The 25,892-nt window shown below is 28.7% G+C and overlaps 1 protein-coding gene across 3 annotated transcripts in view; it reads left to right on the forward strand.

Moving 5' to 3' along the window:
• Nucleotides 1-1,438: 1,438 nt before the first annotated feature.
• Nup358 (Nucleoporin 358kD) overlaps nucleotides 1,439-25,892 on the forward strand; it is a 59,285-nt gene continuing 34,831 nt past the window's right edge. For 2 of the 3 annotated variants that reach the window (XR_010844773.1, XM_067052251.1), the window contains exons 1-22: nucleotides 1,440-1,617; nucleotides 3,104-3,329; nucleotides 3,412-3,585; nucleotides 4,029-4,195; nucleotides 5,430-5,572; nucleotides 6,551-6,680; nucleotides 6,765-6,930; nucleotides 8,327-8,430; nucleotides 8,701-8,821; nucleotides 10,057-10,269; nucleotides 10,477-10,597; nucleotides 11,758-11,926; nucleotides 13,346-13,497; nucleotides 13,585-13,735; nucleotides 14,143-14,365; nucleotides 16,057-16,205; nucleotides 16,339-18,039; nucleotides 18,673-19,621; nucleotides 19,697-19,836; nucleotides 22,602-22,774; nucleotides 23,026-23,245; nucleotides 24,291-24,345. Coding sequence is in view for 2 of the 3 variants with exons in the window: in XM_067052251.1 (XP_066908352.1) it covers nucleotides 1,546-1,617; nucleotides 3,104-3,329; nucleotides 3,412-3,585; nucleotides 4,029-4,195; nucleotides 5,430-5,572; nucleotides 6,551-6,680; nucleotides 6,765-6,930; nucleotides 8,327-8,430; nucleotides 8,701-8,821; nucleotides 10,057-10,269; nucleotides 10,477-10,597; nucleotides 11,758-11,926; nucleotides 13,346-13,497; nucleotides 13,585-13,735; nucleotides 14,143-14,365; nucleotides 16,057-16,205; nucleotides 16,339-18,039; nucleotides 18,673-19,621; nucleotides 19,697-19,836; nucleotides 22,602-22,774; nucleotides 23,026-23,245; nucleotides 24,291-24,345 (5,719 nt within the window). In the remaining variant the exon portion in view is untranslated. Of the gene's footprint in view, nucleotides 1,618-3,103; nucleotides 3,330-3,411; nucleotides 3,586-4,028; nucleotides 4,196-5,429; nucleotides 5,573-6,550; nucleotides 6,681-6,764; nucleotides 6,931-8,326; nucleotides 8,431-8,700; nucleotides 8,822-10,056; nucleotides 10,270-10,476; nucleotides 10,598-11,757; nucleotides 11,927-13,345; nucleotides 13,498-13,584; nucleotides 13,736-14,142; nucleotides 14,366-16,056; nucleotides 16,206-16,338; nucleotides 18,040-18,672; nucleotides 19,622-19,696; nucleotides 19,837-22,601; nucleotides 22,775-23,025; nucleotides 23,246-24,290; nucleotides 24,346-25,892 lie in introns of all 3 variants that reach the window. The other variant, XM_024358883.2, reaches the window with a different exon arrangement.

Genomic DNA, 25,892 nt, shown 5'->3' on the forward strand with positions numbered 1-25,892 from the left:
AGTTCTTTTACTGCAAGGTCAGTTTTTTTTATTTTTTTAATGGCCCCCTTCCTAGTCATTTCTAACATACAGAGGGTTATCTACAGGCTACCCCCCCTATCCTAACCATGGTGGGGGAATCAGGTTTTCATTTTGTGAGACCACCAGAGAAATAAAAGTTGACACCTTTGGCTGGATTCGAACCGGCACCGCTGTAGTCACGAGCCAGTTAGTGCTTTAACTCGCATGGCTTCGGACGGCTTGTATAGTCTATTCCTATGCAATGACTGGAGACTGGTTCCTTTCAGATATGGGGCGACTTACATAAAATGGTGTTCTTTTGGTTACTACCCGTCCATCATCCAGGGACATGTCCTTCATTTCCACCACTTACATTGGTAATGCTAAAAATGACTGAACACACAGCTACAAGGCATTCTTAGAGATCTCACCAAACACTTTTGATACAGAATAATTGTGCGTAAATATGGATATTGCCTTTCTGTATCACAACTGTATATTATTTAAAGTAGTATAATATGGGAAATTCTCTTCACAGAAGGTCTGATCAATCACTCCGTCAATATATATACTGTGTTACTCTTATCAGTATAACAAATTGTTAGGACTACCTTGCATCCAATCTGTATGAAACTGATGTTCTCACCTGATCTGATTGTTTTGTTTACTGGTAAGGAAAAATGTCTGATAAAAGATAAGTCTGTGGATATTTGCAAGTAAGAAACAACAGAAGAAATGAAACAGTGCCATTATTTCCACGGCTCAAAATGACTCACATTTGAAGAATTTAGGTAAAATAACCGAAAAACAAACGTTTTAACCATAAAGTCAGGAAGCATGCTGGAAAAAGGAATTTCGAACCTCACAGTGCTTCTCTCTCATCCTAGAATCGAACCTTCACAGTAATTGTCTAAATAATATAACTTTGAAAACGTGTAAATTTAAGAGAATAATAATATTGTTTTCTTTTCCCCATTAAAATCAATTAATGAATTCGTTTCATTTGCCTTCATATGAACTTCCTTCTGTCCTCCTAATTTTTGAATAGGTTACAAGGGCTCAACTTTCAAATATCGTACAGATTAGAGGCGATTTAGCTCGCTTCGTAGCCACAACACAATAAACTAATTCTACGAGTATTCTCTAATGTTAAAAATATTCAGAAACTATAAATTTCAGAGAACCCAACTATCTCAATTTTATGTAACATTTAAATCAATCAATATTTGTTTATTTAATATACACTTTAGATTTGACAAATATGAGTTTATAGAGCCCTAGAAATTATTATCTGAATATTAAATGTTTTTAGTTCTAAATTTGAAAAAAATAATATGAACTAAGAATGAAATATTGATTTAGGGTTTGTTTATAAGAAATGGCCATACAAAATTTAACAGGGATATTACCTCTAAGACAGTGAAGAAGTAGTTTTTGTTTCTCTCATTTTACCGCCATATTGTTTCGCACCCTTGTTGAATGTCGAAACACGTTGAAAGATGAGTTTTAACATTTTTTAAATTGTTCGGTTAAGACAGTAATACAATGTTCAGAAACAAATCAGACGTGGATAAACGCGTTTCTGCGCTTCTTTACAATGCTAAGAATGAACACGAGGTAATTGAGATAATGTCCACCTTCAAACGTTTAAAGTGTTTATTTTCAAATAGAATTTACACAAGTTTATTTCTTTTCAACGGCGATCTTATAGGTTATTGTATTAACCTATTAGTTTATTTATTACTGAAATTAATCGAAAAACCTTTCTTATTGGTTGTTTTCGATTTATTGTCAAATGATATAAAATGGAGTACTGAGTTATCACTAAATTCTTAACATAAAGGATTATCTTAAAATTTTTAAAAAATAAATGTTTTTATGAAACACTAAACTTTTCAGATGTAGATTTATCTCATTTTAGTTTCATGATGAAATCTTTATGATTTTAGTTCTATCAGTGAATTTACAAGCCATGGATGTGGCTAATTTATCCAAAATTCTAAACATTGAGCATATCATTGTTGATAATTTAATTGTTTATTTGTAAACTATTATCCAATATTTAAATTAATTATTAGCAGCCTGCTGAGTTAAAAACAATAAATTAATAATGAGTTAAAATTTGTATGGATAATAGTCCATATGGGATGGTTTATAGTTTAAACCATGAAAAAGAAGGATCATCATTATCACTTCCCTTCTTATTTATTAGAAGTATGAGTTGACATCATAAAATAATGTTATCTACATTACCAATTGAAATGACTGCAGTTGTATTAGCTGTTGATCTTATGGCATGTCTAATATATCTGGAAAATCTAACAAGGTCCATTAAGATACCATAATGTGGGTGAACTTTCCACTATTGTGATGTTGATTTTCTTCCCAAGACCTGATTTTTCATAGAAACTGACTGTATACACTATGACATTTCACACCTGAACAATTTAATGTTTATTTTCATTTTTAACTGGGCGTTAGCGTTTCCATCATGACTGGCATTAGTTATGTCAAGTATTATCTAATGTTAATTTGCATTTCAGTTTAGTATGTACCCATTATGGGTTTTGGCCAATTTCTATGTTTCTGTTACTAAAATGGTCATAAAGTTACAGGCTCAAGTTTTAATTAGTGGTATGTTATCAAGAATTGTACGAGTTATGTGATAAATATAAATTTGTTCTGTTTGAAATAAAACCTTGTATATTTTTTTTTTTTTAAATAGTAAATTTTTAATTATTTTTTTTAAGAGTTAAATTGAAGGCACTTATAAAATTTCTCTATATAATCTAATCAAATTTAGAAAAGTATATGAGGTACATGATCGTTTAACATTTTATTTGACAGTTATTGTCAATTGAAGTTTTTGGTATCACCTGATTCATCAGGGTTGATCCCATAAATTTTTGAAAGAAACATTGGAATTTTTTTTCTTTTTTTTAACTAAAGAATAATGTTGGTATTAAGTTATGGTAAGTACGAAGTTAATATTTTACATCCAAGAATCATTTGAACATTGCAGAAGTTTTCATTTCACTATTTTCCCATGTTTGACAAAAGTCTCTAATGCTTGACTTTCTAATTTTAAATGTTTTTGTTTCAGCGTAACTTGAGATGTTACAATATAGCACTACTTTACTATAAAGCTCATGATTTTGAATCTGCCCAACGGTATGCTACAATGTATCTGACTGTAAGGGATGATTCAGCTGCTGCTCATAAACTCCTTGGACAGGCATATGAAAAATTAGGCCAAAAAGACAAGGCCATTGCTTCATATTCTAAATCATTAAAATTAGAGTCTGACCAATCAGACCTAATTCTAAAAAGTATTAACAAACATTATATGATAATTATTTTTTTCATTGAATTTTTTTTGTAAAAAGTAGTCATTTGTTTTGTATATTTCAGTTTGTGAACTGTTAATTGATAAAGATGTTGAATTTGATCCACAATTGGCTCGCTACTGGTCTGACAGAGCTTCACTAATGTTTCCCCATTCAACTCCAGTGTTCATGTTAAAAGAAAAACTTATGATGTCCGATTCTTCTCTTGCCTCCGAAGATTTAGAAGAACTGCTTCATGGTAACTTTTTTTCTTTAAGCAAACTTTTTAATTGTTTTTCATGTTGATATTTTAGACTAGTTGCCAGCAATATGATGCTGTGTTGATTATTTGTTTTTTATAAGTTATGGTAATTTTAATTTATTAAAATAATTGGTGTGTTAAACCTTTGTTTTAATCTGTCATATAAAATATTATTTCTCTCTTACCTTTGAATATTTAAAATAACTGCTTCTTGATAGTTCTTGTTTTTAACTTATTAAACTCAAGTAAATTGATTTTCTGTCTTGACAATTACTTTTACTCATTTTGTGTACTTATGATGTTCATTTAGAAAAGAAAAATATTTTTAATTCTGTATTAGGATGATCTGGTGAGAATATTTCCTATAGAATATTATTTATAAACACCCCAATACATAACTAATAAAATTCATAAAAAATAATCTTCTAATTTTGTTTTAGCTGAATTAAAAACAAAACCAACTGACATGAATACTCGTATTAAACTATTGAAATTGTATGCGGAATCAGGAAGAGTTGAATTAGCTTTAAATCATGCTTTCGAAGTTGAATCCAGACAAAGTCATAGTTCACTAATGTGGTTTCGATGTATTAATGACATATGCAAGGTAAAGAACTAAATATTCCTACTTTTATGTTCGAAATTATGTAATGTGTTATTTTTATTGTTTTGAAATATTTAACCATTTGAAATTTGCATAACCTTGAGTGGTTGTGCAAGTTAAATTTCATGGTGTTACTATAATTAGAATCCTTTTTTTTTTTTTCATTACCCCCTGCTTGGTCATTTCTAACATATGGGGTGATGTATAATTAGATCTATATATAATCTATTTAATAATAGTTTTTTCAATAAATTGTTGTGAATAATTTTTATTTACAAATTTAAGTGATGTTTAACATATTTCATTATCTTTTGTTTCCTAGAGTTTCCTTGTGATATTCATCCTTAATTATCTCTATTATTTCTCATATGAATCCTCATCTTAATTACTAGTGGTTACTGAATACTATTGTAACATGAAGATTGTTTGATGTATAAATGTATTTGTAGTAAACAGAAATTGCCCAAAAGAATGTATAACCGTGTCATTGACTACATTTCCTTGTTTTAACGTCTTCCCTACTTTTAACTTACAATATATGTTTCATACAACAACATAGTTTTTAACTGTGTTGAGCATGTCAAATTTTGTGACTGGAAACTAATTTGAAGAAAGCATTAATTTTCTGTTACTATTTGAAGACAGTTGCTGCATATTTGTATTCAATAGCTGAAGCTTGCTTTTGGTAAATCACAGTCCTTTGAGTGGTTGTTACCTCCGCAATCTCGCTATTTAGACATTTTTTTTAATAATTAAATAAAAATACATTCTTAGTAATTTTGATTAGAAACCATAATTATAATTTTACTTAGTCTTAATGATATTAATAATAAATTTCTCTGTTCTTCGGACCCTTCTTGTAATTTGAATTATTGCACTGACAGTTCTTTCCCTAGTTTTTCTTTTATGTATTCAAAAATTAGACTCACCTCAAATTAGGAACATTTATATTTTTCAAACTGACCTCGAAAAATTAGTTTGATGCATTTATAAATCATTAATTCCAATTTTTTCAAAACTTTTTCTCTTAATACATTTCATATACAACAATTCACCTTTTCTGCTTAGTCTCAATTCATTTATTCGTTTATAGCCTCAGTTATGAGATGTGGTTAGTGTTAGTAACTTTAAAATGGCCAATTTCTTTACTTTTCTTAAAGAAGTTTTATGTTTATATAATAATTTATATCGTATAGCTATACTGATTATATTATAATGATATTTTTTATTGTTTCAGATTTATAATAGAGACAACCCTGCTAAGTGTAACTGGGAGTTTTACTTGCAGTGGATTTCAGTTCTTGATCGCATGTGTTCTTTTTGTGTTTCAGAAACATCTAACATATTTGACTTATCTGAAGTGACTGAATGTGTATACAAGTATGTAATAAATAGTGCCTTAACTATTTTTTAGGTTGTATCAGTTTTGTGATAAAAAAAAAAAGTTTTTACAAATTTATTCATTATATATAACAAATATTATTTAAATACAGTTTTGGTTTCAAAAATATCTGCATTATAAGGTAATCAGAATTATAAACTGAAAATTAGTTATGATTTAAGTGCTGTTATAGAAAAACATATTTTGTTATATTTTCAAGTGAGTTACTTCTGTGCTATTCTGAATGAACTTAGTGCATACTCAATTGATTTGAAACTTTTTGAGCTATAGTCAATGTTTATGTTCCTTTATAGGGACTTAAAGAAGTTTTTCTATTTAAATTTCCTATTAATTAATATTCTACTTTTATTTAATAATCTTAAATTTAAAAAGTTTTCAATTTAAATTTTATATAATTAACTCATGTGTTTCTGCTTGTTTGAATATCTTGTGATGGAAAGATTGTTAATGTCTTCAGCGGCAATAGTCAACGTTAGCAAAGAGACTGTTTAAAATGAGTTTGCCACTGCGGAAATTATTATCAACCTTTTTATTTCTCTAGTATATTTCTATAAAATCTATTTTAATGTATAATTCATCATTTTACATTTGTTTTGTGGCTAACCCATTTGAAACCTCTAGCCATATGATCAATTAATAACTAGGAGTGTTTTTCGTATGTCTAAAAAAACTGAATATTTATTTGCATAATAATTGTTGAATCAATTGTTTTATGTTCTAGTATAAACATTGTTAATGATGAGAAGATAGTTGACCATAGATAATATATATGATGAGAAGATGGTTGGGGATGCAGCCAATTTCCCCCAACCATCTTCTTATTATGTATAAACATTGTTGTTAAGACTAATAAAGAATGTACCTTACGATTCCTTTTTATCATTGCAATCGGAACAGCAAAATCTTCATTCCATATTACTTTCAAATATTTAAATTTTATGTATTTTTTCTCATAGCTTAGACCAGACTGTACATCAAGCAAAGCAATCTCTAAAAGGCCCTGAATTATTTAAAGAATTTGTGAAATATATTTCTTCGCAACTAGCATTTTATTTGGGCATTCTCTTGTTGAAAAAAGCAAAAAAGGTAATGTATTTATTCATAATATATATGCATTGATTTTTTCCTTCTTTTTTTCAGAGTATATTTTTTTAATAAATAATTTTTCAGGAAACCTTCTGGAAAGAAACAAAAAAACTTGTGAGTCCTCTGTTGTTCTTGGCTTTACTGCCTCCTCCTGTTTGTGATGGATCTTGGACTGTTTCAATCAAAGAGAATTACAAAAAACTTATTAACACCTGGGTCCATCATTCCAATTGTAGAATTGCACAAGCAGGTCTGTTCTTTTTATTATTATTAATAATCAGGCCTTAACTTACTTTGTATACTTATTAATCAATGACATTTCACTTACTTTAGCTATATATATTTATTCTTACATAATATTTATCTATATATATATATTAGGTTTGGGAGATACATAATTTAATTTTGAAGGATTTTAACTTTAAAAGAAATTAATTTTTTATGGGCAAGTTATTCCTTATAATAAGATTGCAAATGGGTATTAAAATTACGTTATTTTAATTTTTTATGTAGGTGTTGAAACAACTTTAATTTTCCTGCAAATAAAAACCATTTTCTTTAGTTAAACTGTTGTTGATTAATTGATTGTAGAATTTTTGGGCTAATCATTATATAAAAAAATATTATACTATTGAATTGTATTATACAATCAAATAAAAAGATATTTACTATCTTTCATTTTATGTTTTCATTATTTTAAAATCATTAAAAGTACATGAAATAAACTCAATAAAATTTATAGGATTAACGGACTTACTCCCATCAAAATATTACATGATTTGAAGAGAGTCACATTTTTGTTTTTTAGAAATCTAATAAAGATTATCAGTGCCCTTTTATATATGTTTTTTATATATAGATGTTTAGGTTATTCTTTAGAATCCATTTTGTTGCCCAATGAACATATTGTTTAAATATTGAATATTGATTAGATATTATGTTATTGCATGACATGATGTAGTTATTAGTTCTATATCAATTTCAAATAGGCTTATGATTGTATTTACTGCCAAAACTGTATAAATTTTGACTCAGCTGGGAATGTCAAAGAAGTTGGTTTGTTAGGATGTGCTTGAATGCAGTGTTTAAAAAATTTCCTATCAGTAATATTTATTTCTAGAAGTTTGAGGTTCATTGTTCAAAGAACAACACCTTAAGCTTTTTGGAAATAATCAGACTAAAGAAAGATGAGCTAACTATAAATTTAGAAGGCTACACAATACAGTCAAGCCTTGGGCTTGAGTGTACAAAACCTAGTAAATGTAACTGAGGTGATAGCATTAGAAAGAATAAAATGGGTAAGTAAATTTCTAGAGCAGCTTAGTAATGAACAAATTCCTAAAAAGTTAATAAGCATTGAGCAGGCTGGTAAACTTCCAAGATGTAAACTGAAATGTAGGTAGGAGGATTGGATTAATGCTCATCTAGTAAATATGGGTTTGGAAGATGGATTGGACATATATGTGTAGAAATTTGAGTCTTGTCATTTGCTTACTTATTATTATTACTTTCATTAAATTAAAATAAAGTTAAAGTTGTTAACTTGTTTATTCATCTATTGTTAAAAGTCACTCATTGAAAAGTTTCATATTTGTAATAATTTACTATTAGGTAGTACTGTATTTCTAATGCTCTCTTTGTTTTAGGTTATGTTTTATTGAGTCTCTCTAAGGAAAACCATTCTGAAAAAATGTTTATTGACAAAGTAAGTCATTTTATTTGCAGTGATTGGCGATCCCAAATTTTTGAGGTAAGTTTATAATGTTTAATTTAGAAATTGTTAAGATGCACTTATCCTTGAGTCATTCACTACTAGGTAACTACAATTCAGCTTTTTGAGAGAACTAGACTAGTGAACGATACACCTGTGGATTTTACTTAGTTTGAAATTGTTATGAATCTAAACTAATGGAACCTTTCTGAACAAACAAAATTATGTGTTGCAAACTTTGTAGTTACCTATTTTTACTATTCACTCCACATTATAATAATATTTATTCCATGTCATTTTATTTTTCAGAAATGCTTTCCTGACATTAAACAAATTAATCCTTCTAATTCACATTTCATGACTGGAGTTGAGTTTTCTAAGGTGCTATTGAAGATGCCATCTAGTAATAGTTTTAAATCTTCTTTATATGGTAAATACACACTATTTTATATTTCTAAATCATCAGCTTGTTTGTTAATCTAGTAAGTATGCGTTTATCTTACAAGATTAACTAACAAGTTGATGATCATGAATAAAAACTTTTAAGAAAGTTAGTATCCTGAAAAAATTGAAGTCCGTTCCAGTTTAATAAAACTGTGGGATTCCCATTCCCTAATTTGGTTTGATTTAGTGCTTAAATACTTCATTAGAAAGGTATTTTGAACCCGGTTGAATTGTGCATGGTGAAAGACCTGATTAATTGTTAGTTAAGATTTCTAAGCTTAATAATTGAATACAAAAATGTTGAAGTAAGCTGGTAGAGAATCAGGTTTTGTATTAAATATGGATAAAAATAAATGAGTATTAGCAGAAATGTGGCTATTTTGATGGAATAGATACTACAGGTATTTAAGTGAATGTTTCAAGAAACTTTACCTCGACTCAACAGTAACTAAAGAAATATAATGAAGTTTGCTTGTTATTTCTCACTTATCAAATTACTCGGTATACTATTAAGGAACTTAAAAGCAAATCTCCATAACTTATTCTTCTTACTGTTGCATTTTATACATGTAAAATGTGGTCCTTTGTATTTAAAGTTGTATTGCGGTGAATAAAAAGTGTACTTAAAAGTTGTGAGGTTATATAATGTATGAATTGATAAAAAGTCTAATGGACGCTAAATCAATGGGGCTGGGAGTTGAAAATAAAATTAATTAAAGGATTCTGTTAGTTGTTGTCTTACTGCTCCTTGAGGTTTTTGTTTTATATTATTAACTTATTTTGTTACTTATCCTGCTATTAATAATAGAGGTGGTAGCTGATAAAATGGTATTTGCAGTTAAAAAGTTATTTTTCTGGAAATTGTATTTTTAGAATCCTTGTGTCAATTATTTACTTACCAAAATTTCATCCTAATTTTTAAGGGCAGCAGCTACAATAAATGAGAGCTAACTTTTTACATTGATGTTTTTCATAAAACTTTACCATACCATTTCTATAAATATGGTTTTTCGACAGAAACCCATTTTCCAGTTACCACCTTAATTATATTTGATGTGTTTTGAAAATTCCCTGATTATTTTTTAACTTAGTTGTTGAGACTTAAATCTTTAAATCTTATTATTTCCAGATAGGCTCTAATTTTAATTTTTTAAAGATTTTTCTATCGCATAAATGATCACAGATATAATTATTAATTGGAATTTAAAATTTTATTTTCAGTATCAAGCTTTGAAAACATTTATTTTGGATCTCTCCATCATTTGGTATGGTTAGGTCTACAACAGCTAAAGAAAACATCCATCTCTGAAATCAAGTTGCCATCGTTTCGTACAACCTGTTTTAAATCTTTGCTGTTTACTATAAGTAATTTAAACAATATTGGAGTAGAAACCATCAATCAGTTAGATATTGACTCCTTTCTTTATGCTACTGGTAAGAATTTAAAAAAATTAGTTATAATGAACTCATATTTTGTTGAATGTGTTTAGATAGACTTGTAATATTAACTAAAACATCATTGTATTGAACAGAATTCTTTCTCGTTCTGAAAGTTTAATTCATATTTTTATGAGGATTTTAATTTGTTTCATACTTTTAGTTTGTATTGTTAACGTTTTCTCTTTTTCATTTAATTTTCAGTTTTTTGTGCTGCTGCAGTTATTGAAAACCATAAAACCAATGGTTACCTTACAGAAGAAAGAATGCAGGTGTTACCTGCTGTTATTTCACCTCAGATGTGCACTGCAGAGCAATCTAAATGGTAAAGTTTAGCTCTGATTAAATATTTTGTTGATTTTTTTGGTGGGGGGGGGGAGATTTTAATTTATTAAACTGAAAGTTTTAACCGATTTATTTATGAAATTATAAAATTGGATCTATTTTAAGAGGTTATTCTCAATATTATAGCATTTTGTATGGTAGTAAATGTGGTCAACATGCCCATATTTTATATTACTCCTGGTAACAGTTTTTAATTATAAAAAGTGTAACCAGTTCTTCATTTTTGATAAATTTCTTGTTAACTTGTTAAATTTGTTTAATAATTTTTCTTCATTAGTTTAGCCTTAAATTTTTTTGAATTATTGGTAGTAACTAGAGTATACAATCAAATTCCTATATGAGTAACAATTCACGCACTAAGTACTTTATCTTTTTCAGTTAAAAATATTTTTTATTACTAGTAGAATAAATTTGTTTTTTTATTCTTAATAGCCAATTATAGGAGTCCTCAGCCATGTGCCTGCCTAGTATACCTGCACCAGCCATGAATTTTTTAAAATATAAAATTATTTGGAAATATAAACACATTTTTTGGTACATTGTAATTTATTACATTACATTGTTTTCTACTTTCCTGTCTATTATCATTATTGTTTTTTGTGGTTTACTAGAGATAAAATGAATTTTCAAGATAATATTGCATAAATTATTGTATAAAAAAACTTTAATCTATTAAAGTTGTTAAATTACCAGAATCATTAACCAACAATGTTATAAGAAACTTAAAACCAATTTTAAATTTTTATAACATTTTTGGACAATGATGGGCCAAACAGGGTTGCCACTTCTCTTGCATTTTCTGGGACAGCCATTGTACTTTACTTGTCCCAGGTTCCATCGATGGTCATTAGTGGTTGTAATTTGTCCCATAATTTGGTGATTATTTTATTTGTAACCTGATATCTTTATTCTATAGTACTTCGTACATTACTGAGCGAGTTCAAGAGATCTTTTAATTGATTAAGAAAATTAACTAATACTGGACCAAGACAAAACATCATATTGTTATTTACAAATTATTAAATTTACCTCCCCCCCTCTTGGGCTTAATGAATACTATTTTATTTTTAAGATTATATAATGTGAATATAAAATTTTTGTTGAAAATATACTGATCATGATTCTATTTAATTTTATTAGGTGGCTACATGTTTGCAGTTTAGTGAGGGGAAGTTTATTTACAGAAATTAATTCTAGTGAAAACATTTCTGATCTTCGCTTCAGTTTGCAGAGAGGTCTAGAAGTTATACGAGGAGAAGGCTTACCTCCTTTATTAATTGTTGCAATTGCCAGAACATTTGCTTCCAGGGTTAGTAAAAATCGTTGATATTAAATTAATTAATTTAGACATAATTGGTTATTATGAATGTTTCTATAAAGTTTTATTTGAGAATGAGAGTAACACTTTGGTGTGCAAAAAAATATAACACATTTAATACTAGGAATGAACTTTTAATGTTAAAATTTTAACTTATCAATTCCTACAGTTGAAGACTAATTATTTTATTGTAAATGGTCAAAATATTAAAACTAAAGTAATACGGTAAGTAATCATTTCAAAAGAGTTTGACATTGGAGAAGGTTTAGATAAATGTAATAATAGATTTGAAATATCACAAGATAATATATTTGAAATACCTAAAGATAAATGATTTGAAATAAGAGTAAATTTTTATGAAAAAATAATTTGATATATAAACCTAAATATAAATAGGTAGATGCCATCTATTGTGTTGATTGTATTCAGCAGAAAGTAGAAGTGTTACTTTTTATATTCGACAAAAGCTTTGTAATAGTTAATTCTTTGTTTTCTCTTCCGTATTCATGAAAATTCTAGGTAACAAGGGGAACTAAAGCTGTGTTTATAGCAAGTAATTTATTACATTTTCTTCTAATCTTTTAATTTTTCTTTTCTTTGACTAACGTTAGATCCTTTTACTTAATAACTTCATTCTTTCTTTATCAAATTCACCAGGATGCCCTTAAGATTTGTTTTGTTTTTTTATTTGTCCTTAATTTCTCTTATTCTATTATCTCTAATCTTTCTGAATATGGTTTATCTTTAAATTAATTATTCTATTCAGAGAACACTTTCATCCTTACCACAGATTAAATCCTACTATGTAAATAGATTTCTTTATGAATATATTTAACAAATTCCCATGTGTTAAATATATTTTTAAAAATATTGCAATTTCTTTCTTAATATTTTAAGTCCCTAATCGGCTCAATTATCAAATCTCCTGTAACTCCTGTTCTTTTAATAAACCTGTCACTGAAGTGACTTTACCGTATGTCTTAGTACTTTTTTTTCCTCTTTTCCTTCACATCTGGGCGAGGTCACTCCCATACACCTTATTTGTAAGCTTACCTCATTCTGTTTTTTTTAGTAAGTTCTTTTATTGTATTTCTTTACACCTTGTTTGATATTTGTATTCCACCTCTGTTATTCCTTATAATTTCCATTTATACCTTTTTAATGTAGTTGTTTTTCTGTTAACCATCTATTCTTACTAATATTTGATGTTTTTCTTAGTATACATTTGGATTAGAGATAATGCCTACTGAATAAGTTGACAAGGATCTTCTGAACATTACCTCTTGTTTAAAAAAAAAAAAAGATTAACCTCTTGGGTTCCAGTTATGAAATGTGTGCCTCCTGTGGACTGTATGTTTCTTATTGATTTGTCTTAGTTAATTATATTTAAAGATAATTATTAATTTACAGGCTTTGATTTCGGAGGTACATGAGGAGGCTGAAGGATGTCAAGCTAGAGCTTTGCATTTGTGGAAGCTTGTCTATCCTATTCTTGAGAGTTATGCAATGAACAGATCCTTGGTTTCACCTGCTAGAACAAATAGTTTCTTCGATTTTCCTGTGTAAGCTATTATTTTCCATTTTTTTTTTTAATTATTTATTTTATTTCTTATAAATTTATGCATTTTTTTTATATTTATTTATTGCAGCAGAGATTTAAATTCACAAGATGCTAAAAAACTATTAGAAGAAGCAAAATTTTTTATTGGGTGCCACTACATGAATACAAATCAGTTTGAAAAAGCAATAGAAGAATTCAAGACTCTTAAATCTCCTCAGGCTATATTTAATTTAGCTATGGTAATAAATTATTTATTTACTAAAAAAATTGCATAATGTATTACTATTTATTCCAGTTTCTTTATTTTAATGCACAATATATTATTTTTAGTTTTATACCAAGAAAATTTCTTTTCTTCTTGGAATTACCATTTCAAGTATTTTGAATGTTCGGTTTTGATATTGATATATATAATTTATTATTAATCTTATAAATTCTTTGTCTATTGTTAAATTTGAATATTTGTTTTAGTTAATATATGTTATACCTTGTTTTATTTATGATTTAACAAAATTGTATTGCATTGCCTTAGATATCTGTTCTGAAGAGTTATAATTTATGTTTTTTTTATTTGAGTAAGGTTATTGAAACAAGTTATTTTCAAGATTCTCTTTCCTCTCCTACATAAAACTTTTTTAAATTTCAGGTATATCATAAGTGGGCTGAATTACAAGTAGAAGGTTTGAGAGGTGAAGAAATCACTTCTGAAATTCGTTGTAGACATGTGGTTTTAGCATCAAAAGCGAGAGAATATTTAGTGAAAGTGAAGACTTTAATAAGAAACGATTGCAAACATCCTCTTTATTCAAGCATTGAGAGTAAACTTTTAGACATAGATGAAATGCTTGCTAGAATAGAACCTGAAAATAGTATGTTTAATATTTATAATAACTTCATATTTTGTAACCAGATCATTCAAATTATATTCTGTCATAACTATTATGGACATAATAGATGTCATCAATTAATAATGAAAATATTGTAATATCATAAAAAAATTGACGTTACCTATTGGTTCAATTACCCACTAGTTCAATTATGATTGAACTATTTATGGGTAATCTTTAATAATTTGAAAATATCTAACTTAAACTCACGAAATTTTGATTATGTCACATTGCAGTTGCGTCTTTAATTACTAACATGTGTTGTGAACGATTTTTTTTTATTTACTATTACGTGTATTGTTAAATGATCATTACATGAGAGAATATAAAAATTAATTCGTAGTGAAAAGTAGCAGTGATTATAAAGTTATGACAGGAATTTAGTTGTAGTATTATCATAACATATCAGTCTTAAAACTAAAATATGCTTTTGATATCATATATTTTAAAGTTAGTAGAAAAATATACAGACTATTGGATTTGTTTGTTTAGTTAGTTAAAAAGATTTTATGAGAATATCTAACAAGCCACAGAAGAAAAATGATTAATAATTTTAATTATTTAAAATATTCTTATAGACTTTATTTCACAATACTAATCTTAATGTGCAAATTATGGTTGTGTTTGATCATATATATTGGAAAATCATGGTTTACATCTTTCTGGGATTGGTCAAGATTTAAAAATTATAAAAGCTATCAATCATGATTGGATGCTCCTTATGAATATAGTTTCACAATTAAAAAAAAAACTATTTGTTTCATTTCATAGCTCTAGTCAAATTTGGTTTGTTTTGCTCAGAAAAAATTCAATTTGGATATTTTCAGAATAAAAACTAGGTATTCACTGTATTATTATGCACTTTTATTCTGTTATTGTTTGTTCTTTCTTTAAGCCTTTCTACTATTATTTGAAGATACTTCGAAAATATGTAAAATTTCATTATTTTCTTCAATTTATGTGTTTTACATGGTGCAATTTATTTTTATGTTTCAAATTTTCATAATTATTTACATCAGGTTAATTTTTTTTTTCTTTTTCAATTTTGATTCATTTTGAAATTAAGGAGAAAAATAAGGCAAAGACAGTAAACTTCAAAATGAGATATTTATTTTTCAATATAGCCACCATTAAGACTATTAAATTTCTCCCAACATGTAACAAGATTTTTCATTCTGTCACTGAAAAGTGTTTCCAACTTATATTGAATCGATGACTTGACAGCTGCCTCCTTATCATCATCTGAGATATAGTGATTACTGTTGAGGTATCTCTTGTATTGAGGATAGAAATACAATTATCAGCATATCAAAAAAAGCATAAAGTTTCACTCACATTGACTTATCACTCGGATACGTCTCCATACTTCTGCTTCTCAAAACAAATGGAAGGCTTCACTGACCTTAAAAACCTATATGAAGGGAAAATAGTCTTTCACCTGCCACCTAGCACGCTGTTGCAGGTCATATTCATTTGTGCTCTGCAAGTATGTTTACATTACTTTTCAGCCTTCCTTCGTATATTCTGGAAAGTAACATATTGAAAGCATATTATGATATAATTCTCTAACTTGAGTGTGCATATTTTTTTTAGTATAGTTGGTCCCTTGTAATAAATTAAAATTTATTATGCCCTGTTATTTCTCCTCTCATTTTTTCCTACTCCCTTCATAGGTACATCTGAAAGAGATGCGAATGGTACTCTTGATGGCAGTTTATCAGGTGGTAGTGGTGGTACTCCCGCTTTTGCTGACTTGAATATGGTTATGTCTTCCTCACATCGTAATAGACTACATCATACCAGTACTCCTCGGAGAATGCAGGTACTTATTCTTTTATTTTTATTTGAACACTGTTGTTATTCGAATATCTGGGTTTACTTTCTGCTCTAATGATACTCTATTTGCCCATCATCGAAAGTAATAATATATATTAATTTTTTTTTTGTTTCCACAGGAGCAGAAAACAAACAACTTTAACATGTCTGAATTAATAGATCTCCTCAGTGTTCAGCATACTACTAACCAGTTAAAAATGCAACAAGTATTAGAGCAAGTTAGGTTAATAGTAGATAAAGTAGAGAATTCAACTTCTGAACAACGGAATCTCATTGATGGATTAACCAGTAGACTTAATAATTTTGAAGCAGAGATAAAAAATAGCATTGCTGAAGTAAGAAAAGATATCAAAAGACCTGATCTTTGTAACATGTTTGAAGAAGACGATTATACAGATGAAATGTTGCAGTATCAAAATTATTCTCAATATTATCAACATCCACAAAGAACTGTTCAGAATTCTGCAGCTGCTATACCGTATGGAAACCAGTACTTTTCACCTCGCCTTGATCCACTTTATCAAGGGAACATAAGTTTTTATAACCAAGGAGCTTTACAATTCAGTGAAGGACAACAGTTGCCTGATTTCCTCCGTGCCATTCCTCCAGGTAGTCAGAAGTTACCACAGCCTTTATTACATCAAAGTGGGGTACAAGCTCCATTTAGTCATATCGCTGGTGTACCTGGCACAAGTAAAACTCCTGTTCACACTAATGTTATTCCAACTAACTTAGTATTACCTACTGAACCTTTACCATCTTCGTCTCATCAGCCACATCCGCCTTTAAGTGTAAGCATACCACCTATAGGTAATAAATCAAGCACCATACCTGGTGTACCTCATAACTTCCAGATTCCTCTTCCACCTCAGCCTAAACCAGTTCTCAACATTGAGGAAAGAGTTGAAGAGGAGACACCACCACCAGCATATGATCCATTGCCAGATTTTAAGCCATTGGTACCGCTTCCAAAGGAAATTGAAGTTAGTACTGGAGAAGAGGGAGAAGAAATTCTGTTTGAGAAAAAAGCAAAGTTATTTAGGTTTATTGATTCTGAGTGGAAAGAAAGAGGAGTTGGTATTTTAAAAATTCTTAAGCACAAGGATACTGGTAAATATAGAATTGTAATGAGAAGAGAACAAGTTCACAAGATATGTGCAAATCATTTTCTTACTCCTGATTTAAATCTGGAACCTAAAACGAATGCTGACAAAGCATGGGTTTGGGTAGCAAATGATTTTGCCGATGAAGAAATGAGGCTTGAGAAGTTCTGTGCTAAGTTCAAAACTCCAGAAGACAGCGCAGAATTCAAGAAAGTGTTTGATGATGCTAAAAAGGAATTACAGAATATTAAAGGTTTATCATCAGTTGAAACAAATCCTGAAATTGAAACTAGTAAGACAATTGTACCAACCAGTACACCACATAGTGCAAGTTTCATTTCTTCAACAGAAACAAATTATGCCTTGACAAATACATTATTTAAATTACCTTCTGCTACTCAGAATGTGAACACTTCTAGTAGCAATAAACCATTTACACTTTCTGGAATTGGTGAAAGCAGTGTACAAGCTGCTGCTTCACTGAGCAAAACTAACTTAGGAGGGTTCAGTTTTTCACTATCACAACCAAAGCTGAAACTTCCTGAAGAACCCAAAGAAGTGAGAGTGGAAACCAGTAAGGAAAGTAATCCATTTTCAAAATTATCTTTTGGTACAACAACAACAATGCAAGACAATGCCAATAATTTTGGTTCGATTTTTGGAGGAAAAACTAGTGTAGCGTTTGGAGTGCCTGCTGCAGAATTCAAGTCCAAATCTGTGAGTATTTTCTTTTTATGTAATTTGCTCTCGTATACTCACCCATTCATGAAACCATCATTTCATTTATTCCTAATTAAAATTAGTTTAAGATGAATATATCGGTGCTCCGAAAGTATAATGATGCTATCGTAAACTTTTTTAAAATTGACTGTATTGTGTTGGTGGGCCCAAAAATGCATTTACTAGAGTTTGTAACTTAACAAACTTTTGTACTCATTTACAAACTCCAGTAAATGCATTTTTGGGCCCGCTAACACAATAAAGTCAATTTCTCAAAGTTAACAGTTAGGTCATTATATTTGAGCAGCGATATGTACTTAAAAGTTATATTTTGATGTTATTCTATAATAATTAATTTTAATTTTCAATCAATCTTCTAAAAACTAGATATTGGCCTTTGTTTTATTTTAAATATCTACTATCATTTGAATATTGTACATTTTTATTAATGTTTAATAGTTGGACTACAAGAATTATCCCATTACAAATATTTCTGTTAAAGTATTATTAGTGCACCAATTGGGTTTAAATTTGATTCTTAACAAAGAAAATTTAACTCCATATATACATTTTTTTAAATTTAATGCAATTACGTCAAGAAAGGTTTGCAACTATATTATCATTTTACAGGTTTTGGAATTGAAAAAAACATTTGGTGATGTTAAGACTGATACTAAGGAAAACATATTTAGCTTAAATTTTCAAAAGACTGAAGACGAAAAAAATAAGAAGGCAGATATAAATCTCCAAGGAGAAGGCACTAAAAATATTGATTCTAAAACTAATTTACCATTGTCCAGTGTTATCAAGGCTGTACCTGGTTCATGGGAATGTAAATCTTGTTATGTTCGCAACAAATCAGACCAACATCAATGTGAAGCATGTGGTGATAAAAAACCTGGCAGCTCATTGGATGCTAAATCTGAGAACAATAAATTGATGGGATCAAATGAGATGAACAAAGCATCTTCTGTCTCAGGTCTCAATATTGAAAAACCTAGTCTTTCTAGTTTATTAAAGCCTGCTCCTGGTTCTTGGGAGTGTAAATCTTGTTACGTTAGAAATACATCTGACTTACAAACATGTAGTGCCTGTAACAATAAGAAGCCTGGTGTTTCTTTAGATTCTAAACCTGAGATTAATAAAGTAGCTCCTCCAAAAGAAGACATTAAAACATCTTTAGGTGAGAAAAATTCAGTCACAAACTTAAAGAGTGAACAACCTAGTCTTTCTAGTTTATTAAAGCCTTCACCTGGCTCTTGGGAATGTACATCTTGCTATGTGCGTAATAAATCTGACATTCATTCATGTGAAGCATGTGGTACTAAAAGACCTGGTAGTACTGTTGATACTTCTGTAAAAAAAGATGCTACCCCAGGTTTTGTGTTTGGAGGATCATCCCAACCAACTACGGACTCTCTCAAATTTACTTTTGGCTCTAATAACACATTTAGCTTTCCAACAAGTAGTACTTTTAGTTTTAATGCTTCTACTGTTAAATCGACTAAAGAAACCACTAGTACTATTTCCTCTCAGAAACCTGAATTTGGGTTTACATTTCCTCCATCATCTGAAACAGGTCAGTTATTGAACACAATAATTTATGTTATTATGTTTGACTAGGTTTATTACTTTAACCTTCTATGTCCCACAGGTTCCCAATTTTCATTTGGAAAACCAGTATTCCAATTCACTATGCCAGAAGTTAAACAAACTAGTCCTTTAGCCAATAAATCTCTTGATGAATCTCATGATAGTGAACCTGAGGAAGAAGAAGATCATTTACAATTTCAGGTATGTTTTGTTAATTTTAATGTCTCGATAAGTTGAGTGCATGCATGTAAGGGAATAGACATATACATTTCAGGGTGTAATGTATATGATATTTGAAACTTGAGTAAGCAATGATAGGTTATTATATTTGTTAAATTCATTCAACATGAACTTTCAAGCAGCTAAATCATGTTTTTCATAATATTATGGGTTATTTGTTTTTTTTACCTTCTTATCTCTTGCTGGGCGAAACATTCTTTATCTTTGTGCCTAATTTAGTGCGTTATAATCTTATGAGCTCTTAAGGAATACATTCCTTAAGGTTTCCTTTAAATCCTCACCTTTGGCTTCCATTAAGGAAGTTTTCATGTTCCTAAAATCCTGTTTTTCATAAAATTTTCGATTATTTGTATGTTTTTTATCACCTCTTACTGGACTAAAGATTTTTCACTTGTGCCCAATCTATTAATCTTATCTTTAAGTCTTATTTATGAGCTCCTAAGGAACACCTAACTAAAGGTTTCCTCTAAATGCTCACCTTTAGCTTCCCTTAACACAATTTTTATTTTATAAGCATTCCTTTATGCTTTCCTTTGCTAATATAACTTTAATTTCTATAAAACAAGGAGAGTTAATAAAACTTAAATTTCGTAATGGGAAGATAAAAGTGTGTATATTAAGGAGACCTTTAAGTAATTATATCATCATTAAAAACATTCATAATGTTGCGTTATAATCTTATGAGCTCTTGAGGAATACATTCCTTAAGGTTTCACCTCTTATTGTTCCATAAGGTACAATTAGTTCAATTGTTGCAATGAATAGAGGACCAGAAATGTGTTGTACATCTGGTTTGAACTGGAGGTCCTCGTGTGTGTGCTGTATGGTGTGAGTGTAAATTCTTCTCTAGCTTGGAGGGCCAATGGTTGATTGCATTTAAAAATGACTGGTGATAGAGACAACCCAATTGGGAGTTACCCAACATGAATAGTTTTTTTATTTATCATTTCCTTTTCAATGAAAAACATGACAGTTTTAAGATAAGGACTACACTAAATATAAATTTATAGCTCTCTTGTTTGTAATTATCACTTCCTTAAGTTACGTAGGTCATACATGCTCTATAGCCAGCAAATTCATTTATTTGTTTATTGTTTTATTTTAATATTCCCCGTCTTGAGGAAATTATTAGAATTAATTATAACTAATTGGTAATAATGATATGGACTGTATTTATTTGGGGAATTTAAATAAATTAAAGTGTTGTTAAAAGAGAAAGAAAACCTCTAATTCTTGATTAATTAATACAAAAAAACAATTATATGGGATTTAGGCCAAAAGGGGTTAGTTTAACAATATGGTTTAGTTTGGTTAGTTAAATTAAATTTTAACCATTGAATTTGATATGTGAGATGATATAGAATAATAAGTGATATTACAATTTTATCTATCTAATATAACAATTAGATGTTGATTCGCAATGGTTATGCTTCACTTAGGTTTTTAGCCTATCAATCTTTCTAACATTTCAGATTTTTAAGTTATGTTAGTTTTGCCTTGAAGGTATGACTATAGGTTTGCACAAATTTTAGTATACTTTTAAGCAGAGTTGGGCAAAAATTATTCGATTGACAAGAGACGAATACTTTTTTATTCGAAGTTTTTATTCGATTGACGAGACATGAATAAATTTTTATTCAAATAAAAATACGACTAAACAATCCGAATACTTTTTTATTCGAATATTTAAAATATTATTTCAATCGAATAAAAAATTAGTCGAATGAAAAATTATTCGAATACAAAATTAGTCTAATACATATTATTCAAATCAAAATTTGATTTTTTTTTTTTTTTAAATTCACTTATTTCTTTACCACCTTCAATTTCTAATGTATGAGGGTTCTATTTCACATATTCAGACGAGTACAAAATGAAAATGCTATGGATTTTAAGATCCCATATCGATTTATTTTAATTTTTTTTTTTTTTCTAATACAAAGCGGCTAATTTTTAGGTTTCTGGATTTGCCCAACTCTGCTTTTAAAGTTATAGAATGAAAAAAAAAAAGGATGAAATGAGATTATAATCAATTGATATTATTTCTTCATGGATTAGAATTTGCCCTAGTTCAAATTTTAATAAAATATAAATTACTGTACAAATAAAATTTATAAATGAATAAGAAATTAGTTTAAAAAACAATGTAATGAAATTTATCCAAGGGGTCTTTAAAAAGTTGCCCTCTTTTGATCAGCCTACCAATTGACATCTCACTCGCTAAAGTCTGTTCTGAAATGAGTTAAAATTATATACCTCTGATCTGATCCCTAATTTATTTTGTTTTAGTTATTTAAGAAATGTTTGTCATCTAAACAATTATTTAATATAAAAATTTTCAAGAACACAGTTTAAAGCTTATAAAAAAAAGAAGAAAGAAACGAGACATTTTTTTTTTCGTCTATTGATTTTTAGAATATCTGGCTTTTGGGATTGATGTTTTGAGTGTTTCCTCTCCAGTACACAATTCTCAAACTTTCCGTGCTATCAGCTATTGTATTAAAAGTTATCTGAAATATAATGGTCAAGGGATAAAAACGACCCTAATTGGCAGCATTGCTTTATTTTAAAGTTTTTGTTTTCAAACTAAAAAAGTAAAATCTCTTAACTCTTAGGTATTCACTTATATCCTGTTACTTGTCTTTGATTATTAATAGTAACTGATGCAATTTTTTTGTTTCATTTAAATTTATAAAATGTAGAGTTATTTTAATGATTCATTTCAGCCTGTCATTCCATTGCCTGATAAAATAAATGTTGTGACGGGAGAAGAAAATGAGACTGTTTTATATTGTATGAGAGCAAAATTATTTCGATATGACTCATCTTCAAAGGAATGGAAAGAAAGAGGTGTTGGAGATGTTAAAATTTTAAAGCATAACATTTCTGGCAAGATAAGGTACTGTATTATCAATGTCTTACTAAATATACTTTATACTATATACTTTATGCCTATCTTAACTATCACTAACCTTTTCACTTAGCACTACAAAGTAGGACAGAACGTTGGTTACTAATAAATAATTTTTTCTACTTATTTTTTTTACCTTTCTTGACCTTTCATTTTCCTTTCAAAAAAATTGATAGTTTAAAACTTTATAATAATTTGATTTTTTTTTTTTATTAATCTTTATTATCAATATTTTTTAGGTTCCTCATGAGGAGAGATCAGGTTATGAAAATTTGTCTGAATCATTTTATTACTGATGAAATCATCTTGAGACCAAAGGCAAAGGATGACAAAACATGGCTGTGGTATGCTGTTGATTATTCTGAAGGAGTTGAGACTAAGGAAAATTTTGCTATTCGTTTTAAATCAGCTGAAATTGCTCAAGAATTCAAACAAGCATTTGATGATGCACTGGCAAACGTAAATATTTTCCTTATGTTTGTCTTTGAAATTATCTATGTCTACTAATGCACTATTAATTTTTTTTTTTTTTTTAAGATCCATTAGTTTGTAGGTTATTATTGTAGTATAATATAATTCATTATTCTTTACTTATTGATAAGCCTTGATACAAATATTTAATTAGTGACCCAAACTATTTCTCACCTACAACAAGAATATGGCAGTGGAGGAGTGGGATATGAGGATAATGATTAAGAGGGTAAAAAACATCTTGCTCCAAACATTTAATTGACCTAATATACAATGAAACTTAATAAACAAGTGAAATATTGTTTGTTTCATTTTGATGTAAATCTGTGACATGATAGGAACTATTAGAATTTGAATAAGAATTAATACATAAATAAGGTTCATAAAATGAATTCAATAAAATGAAGTTCTTGCTCTTCACGGGGATTAGACTTAAGGTTTATTTCCATTCAATCTATCCAGAACACTAGAAAGATTAGTCCACTTCCAATGTGGCTCCTTCTTCGATCAAAATATTCTTAATCCTTTGCTATTAGATTTCTAATCTCAAAATGTCACACAAACGTATTAAAAATTACCCAAGGCCTTTAATGTTCCATAGATTAATTGCTTGTTTCTTTCATAGTTTTCTCGTAGATTATTGATTCAGTTGATCACAAGCTACTCTTATCCTAAATCACTGACCTTAGTTTGTCCAAAGAGTTTTAAATTGGCTCTGCTTATTCTTTTTTTAATATTTTTATTAGTCTCTCTAACTCCTGCTCATTATTTAAAGGTTATTTGGCATTCCCTAATAAATTAATTAGTTACAATAGAATTAATGGGAGGTAAATAACAGTGGCTCGGAATTTCCTTTTATTAAAATATTAAAAAGATTGTCTGATATTATTTATTGTAATACTCTACATTGTTATCTACAAATCTTTTGTCTATCAAAACATTCATGATCCTATTAGTAATGATTGAATTTTCTTATTACTGCTCATATTTTAGTAACTTAAATAATCTTACAAACTAATTTTTTCTTTTTTAGGTGAAAACTTTATCATTAAGTACAACTGTGGAAGGAACCCCCATTCGTAAACAGGGTATGGATGTTGGCTATTACAAACAACCATTTGTAACACTTTATTTTTTGATAACCACATATTTTTTCAGTAGCAAATTTAGTTTAACCTCTAACAATTCTTCTTTAAAAATGATTGAAGATCTATTATTTTCTGAATATAATAGATATGTACATATATTTGATGCTTTATCTGTCGAATTAACACCTAGTTACTTGAGTATGGTATTCTATCCATTTTGTTTGTGTATTTGGCATCATTGGCATTTTATGAAATGTCTTTGTACGCCTTTCACTAATAACTCTCTTCATGTTAAAACTATGAATGTTTACGATTTGGTATCCAGAATGAAAACTTTATTTTCACTTTTGCCTAATCCACAGTTAAAGAAAATGTTAGTGTATTATGTTTGTTATCAAAAGTCAAAACATTTTTACTATAAGTTAAAATAAACTAATGTTCAAATGCAAAACCATATGTAAAATTTTATGTAAGATGGTACTATTTATTTCAAATATTTTCCTTTGGGTATATGAAAAGTAAAAAATGTTATTATATATCATAATTTTACAAAATATGTTAGCAGCACACACTATTTATTATCTACGAAAATTTAGTTTATGGAATAAAAGGTAATTCAATTTTTATTCTTGATTATTCAATTCACTGTAACAATAATTTCTGTTCTTGTTCTACTCTTAGTGCTCTGCTGATTTCATCATTTTGGTGATATTTCAAATGTGATGTTTTATTTCTTTTAAATTCTCTTTTCATTAATAATATTTATGGTGGCTACATCTGTAACAGCAAGATTGGAAAGCATGCATCATCAATCTTTTGTACAAGCTTGGAGAATTTCCTGTCGACACCACACGATACAAGTATGCTTGGCCTATGTTAAACTCATGAGACAGTGAGAATCTAAAAGATGAGATGTAATAATGTGAAATAAATATTAGTTAATCAAAATAAAAACCTTTTCCCATGTTAATTTGCTTAATTGAAAATATATCCATATGATGTAATAATTTCGGAATGAAAGAATAAACTTCTACGAACCTTTTTGTTACTCTGAACATCTTTAATTGAAATGAAGGTTATCAAGATGATCATGATAGAAACTACTTTCTCCAGTTCTCAACCATGATATTAGTGTTTCTCATGGTCTGAAGAAATCAGAAACCTTAAAATGTCAGAATGACAAGACGTTATAACTTTTTTCTATTTTCTACAGCCTTTAATCTCAAAGGCATTTATTTATCTTTTTCCTAACTGCATTCTTATCAATTATTGTATATTTTTATAATAGTAACCTTCTTCATATTGTGATATTTTAATCATTTAATTTAACTTGGCTGACTTTTCTAGTAATTCGCTTGACCTTGAGATCACCAGAGGTGATGACTCCTATAGATTTCGCTCTAGACTGATATTTGTAGAAGCTAACATGTCATTATTAAACGTATTGAGTTTCACTTGAGCTAGCTTGGCTTGTACAAGTTTTTATAATTCAAATTCAATCATGTGGCTTATGCAATAAAAATCCTTGCATAAAATTATCCTATATT

The sequence above is a fragment of the Halyomorpha halys genome, unplaced genomic scaffold (genome assembly GCF_000696795.3).
Source record: "Halyomorpha halys isolate HHAL.00 unplaced genomic scaffold, Hhal_1.1 Scaffold664.1, whole genome shotgun sequence".
In the NCBI taxonomy this organism is placed as follows: Eukaryota; Metazoa; Arthropoda; class Insecta; order Hemiptera; family Pentatomidae; genus Halyomorpha; species Halyomorpha halys.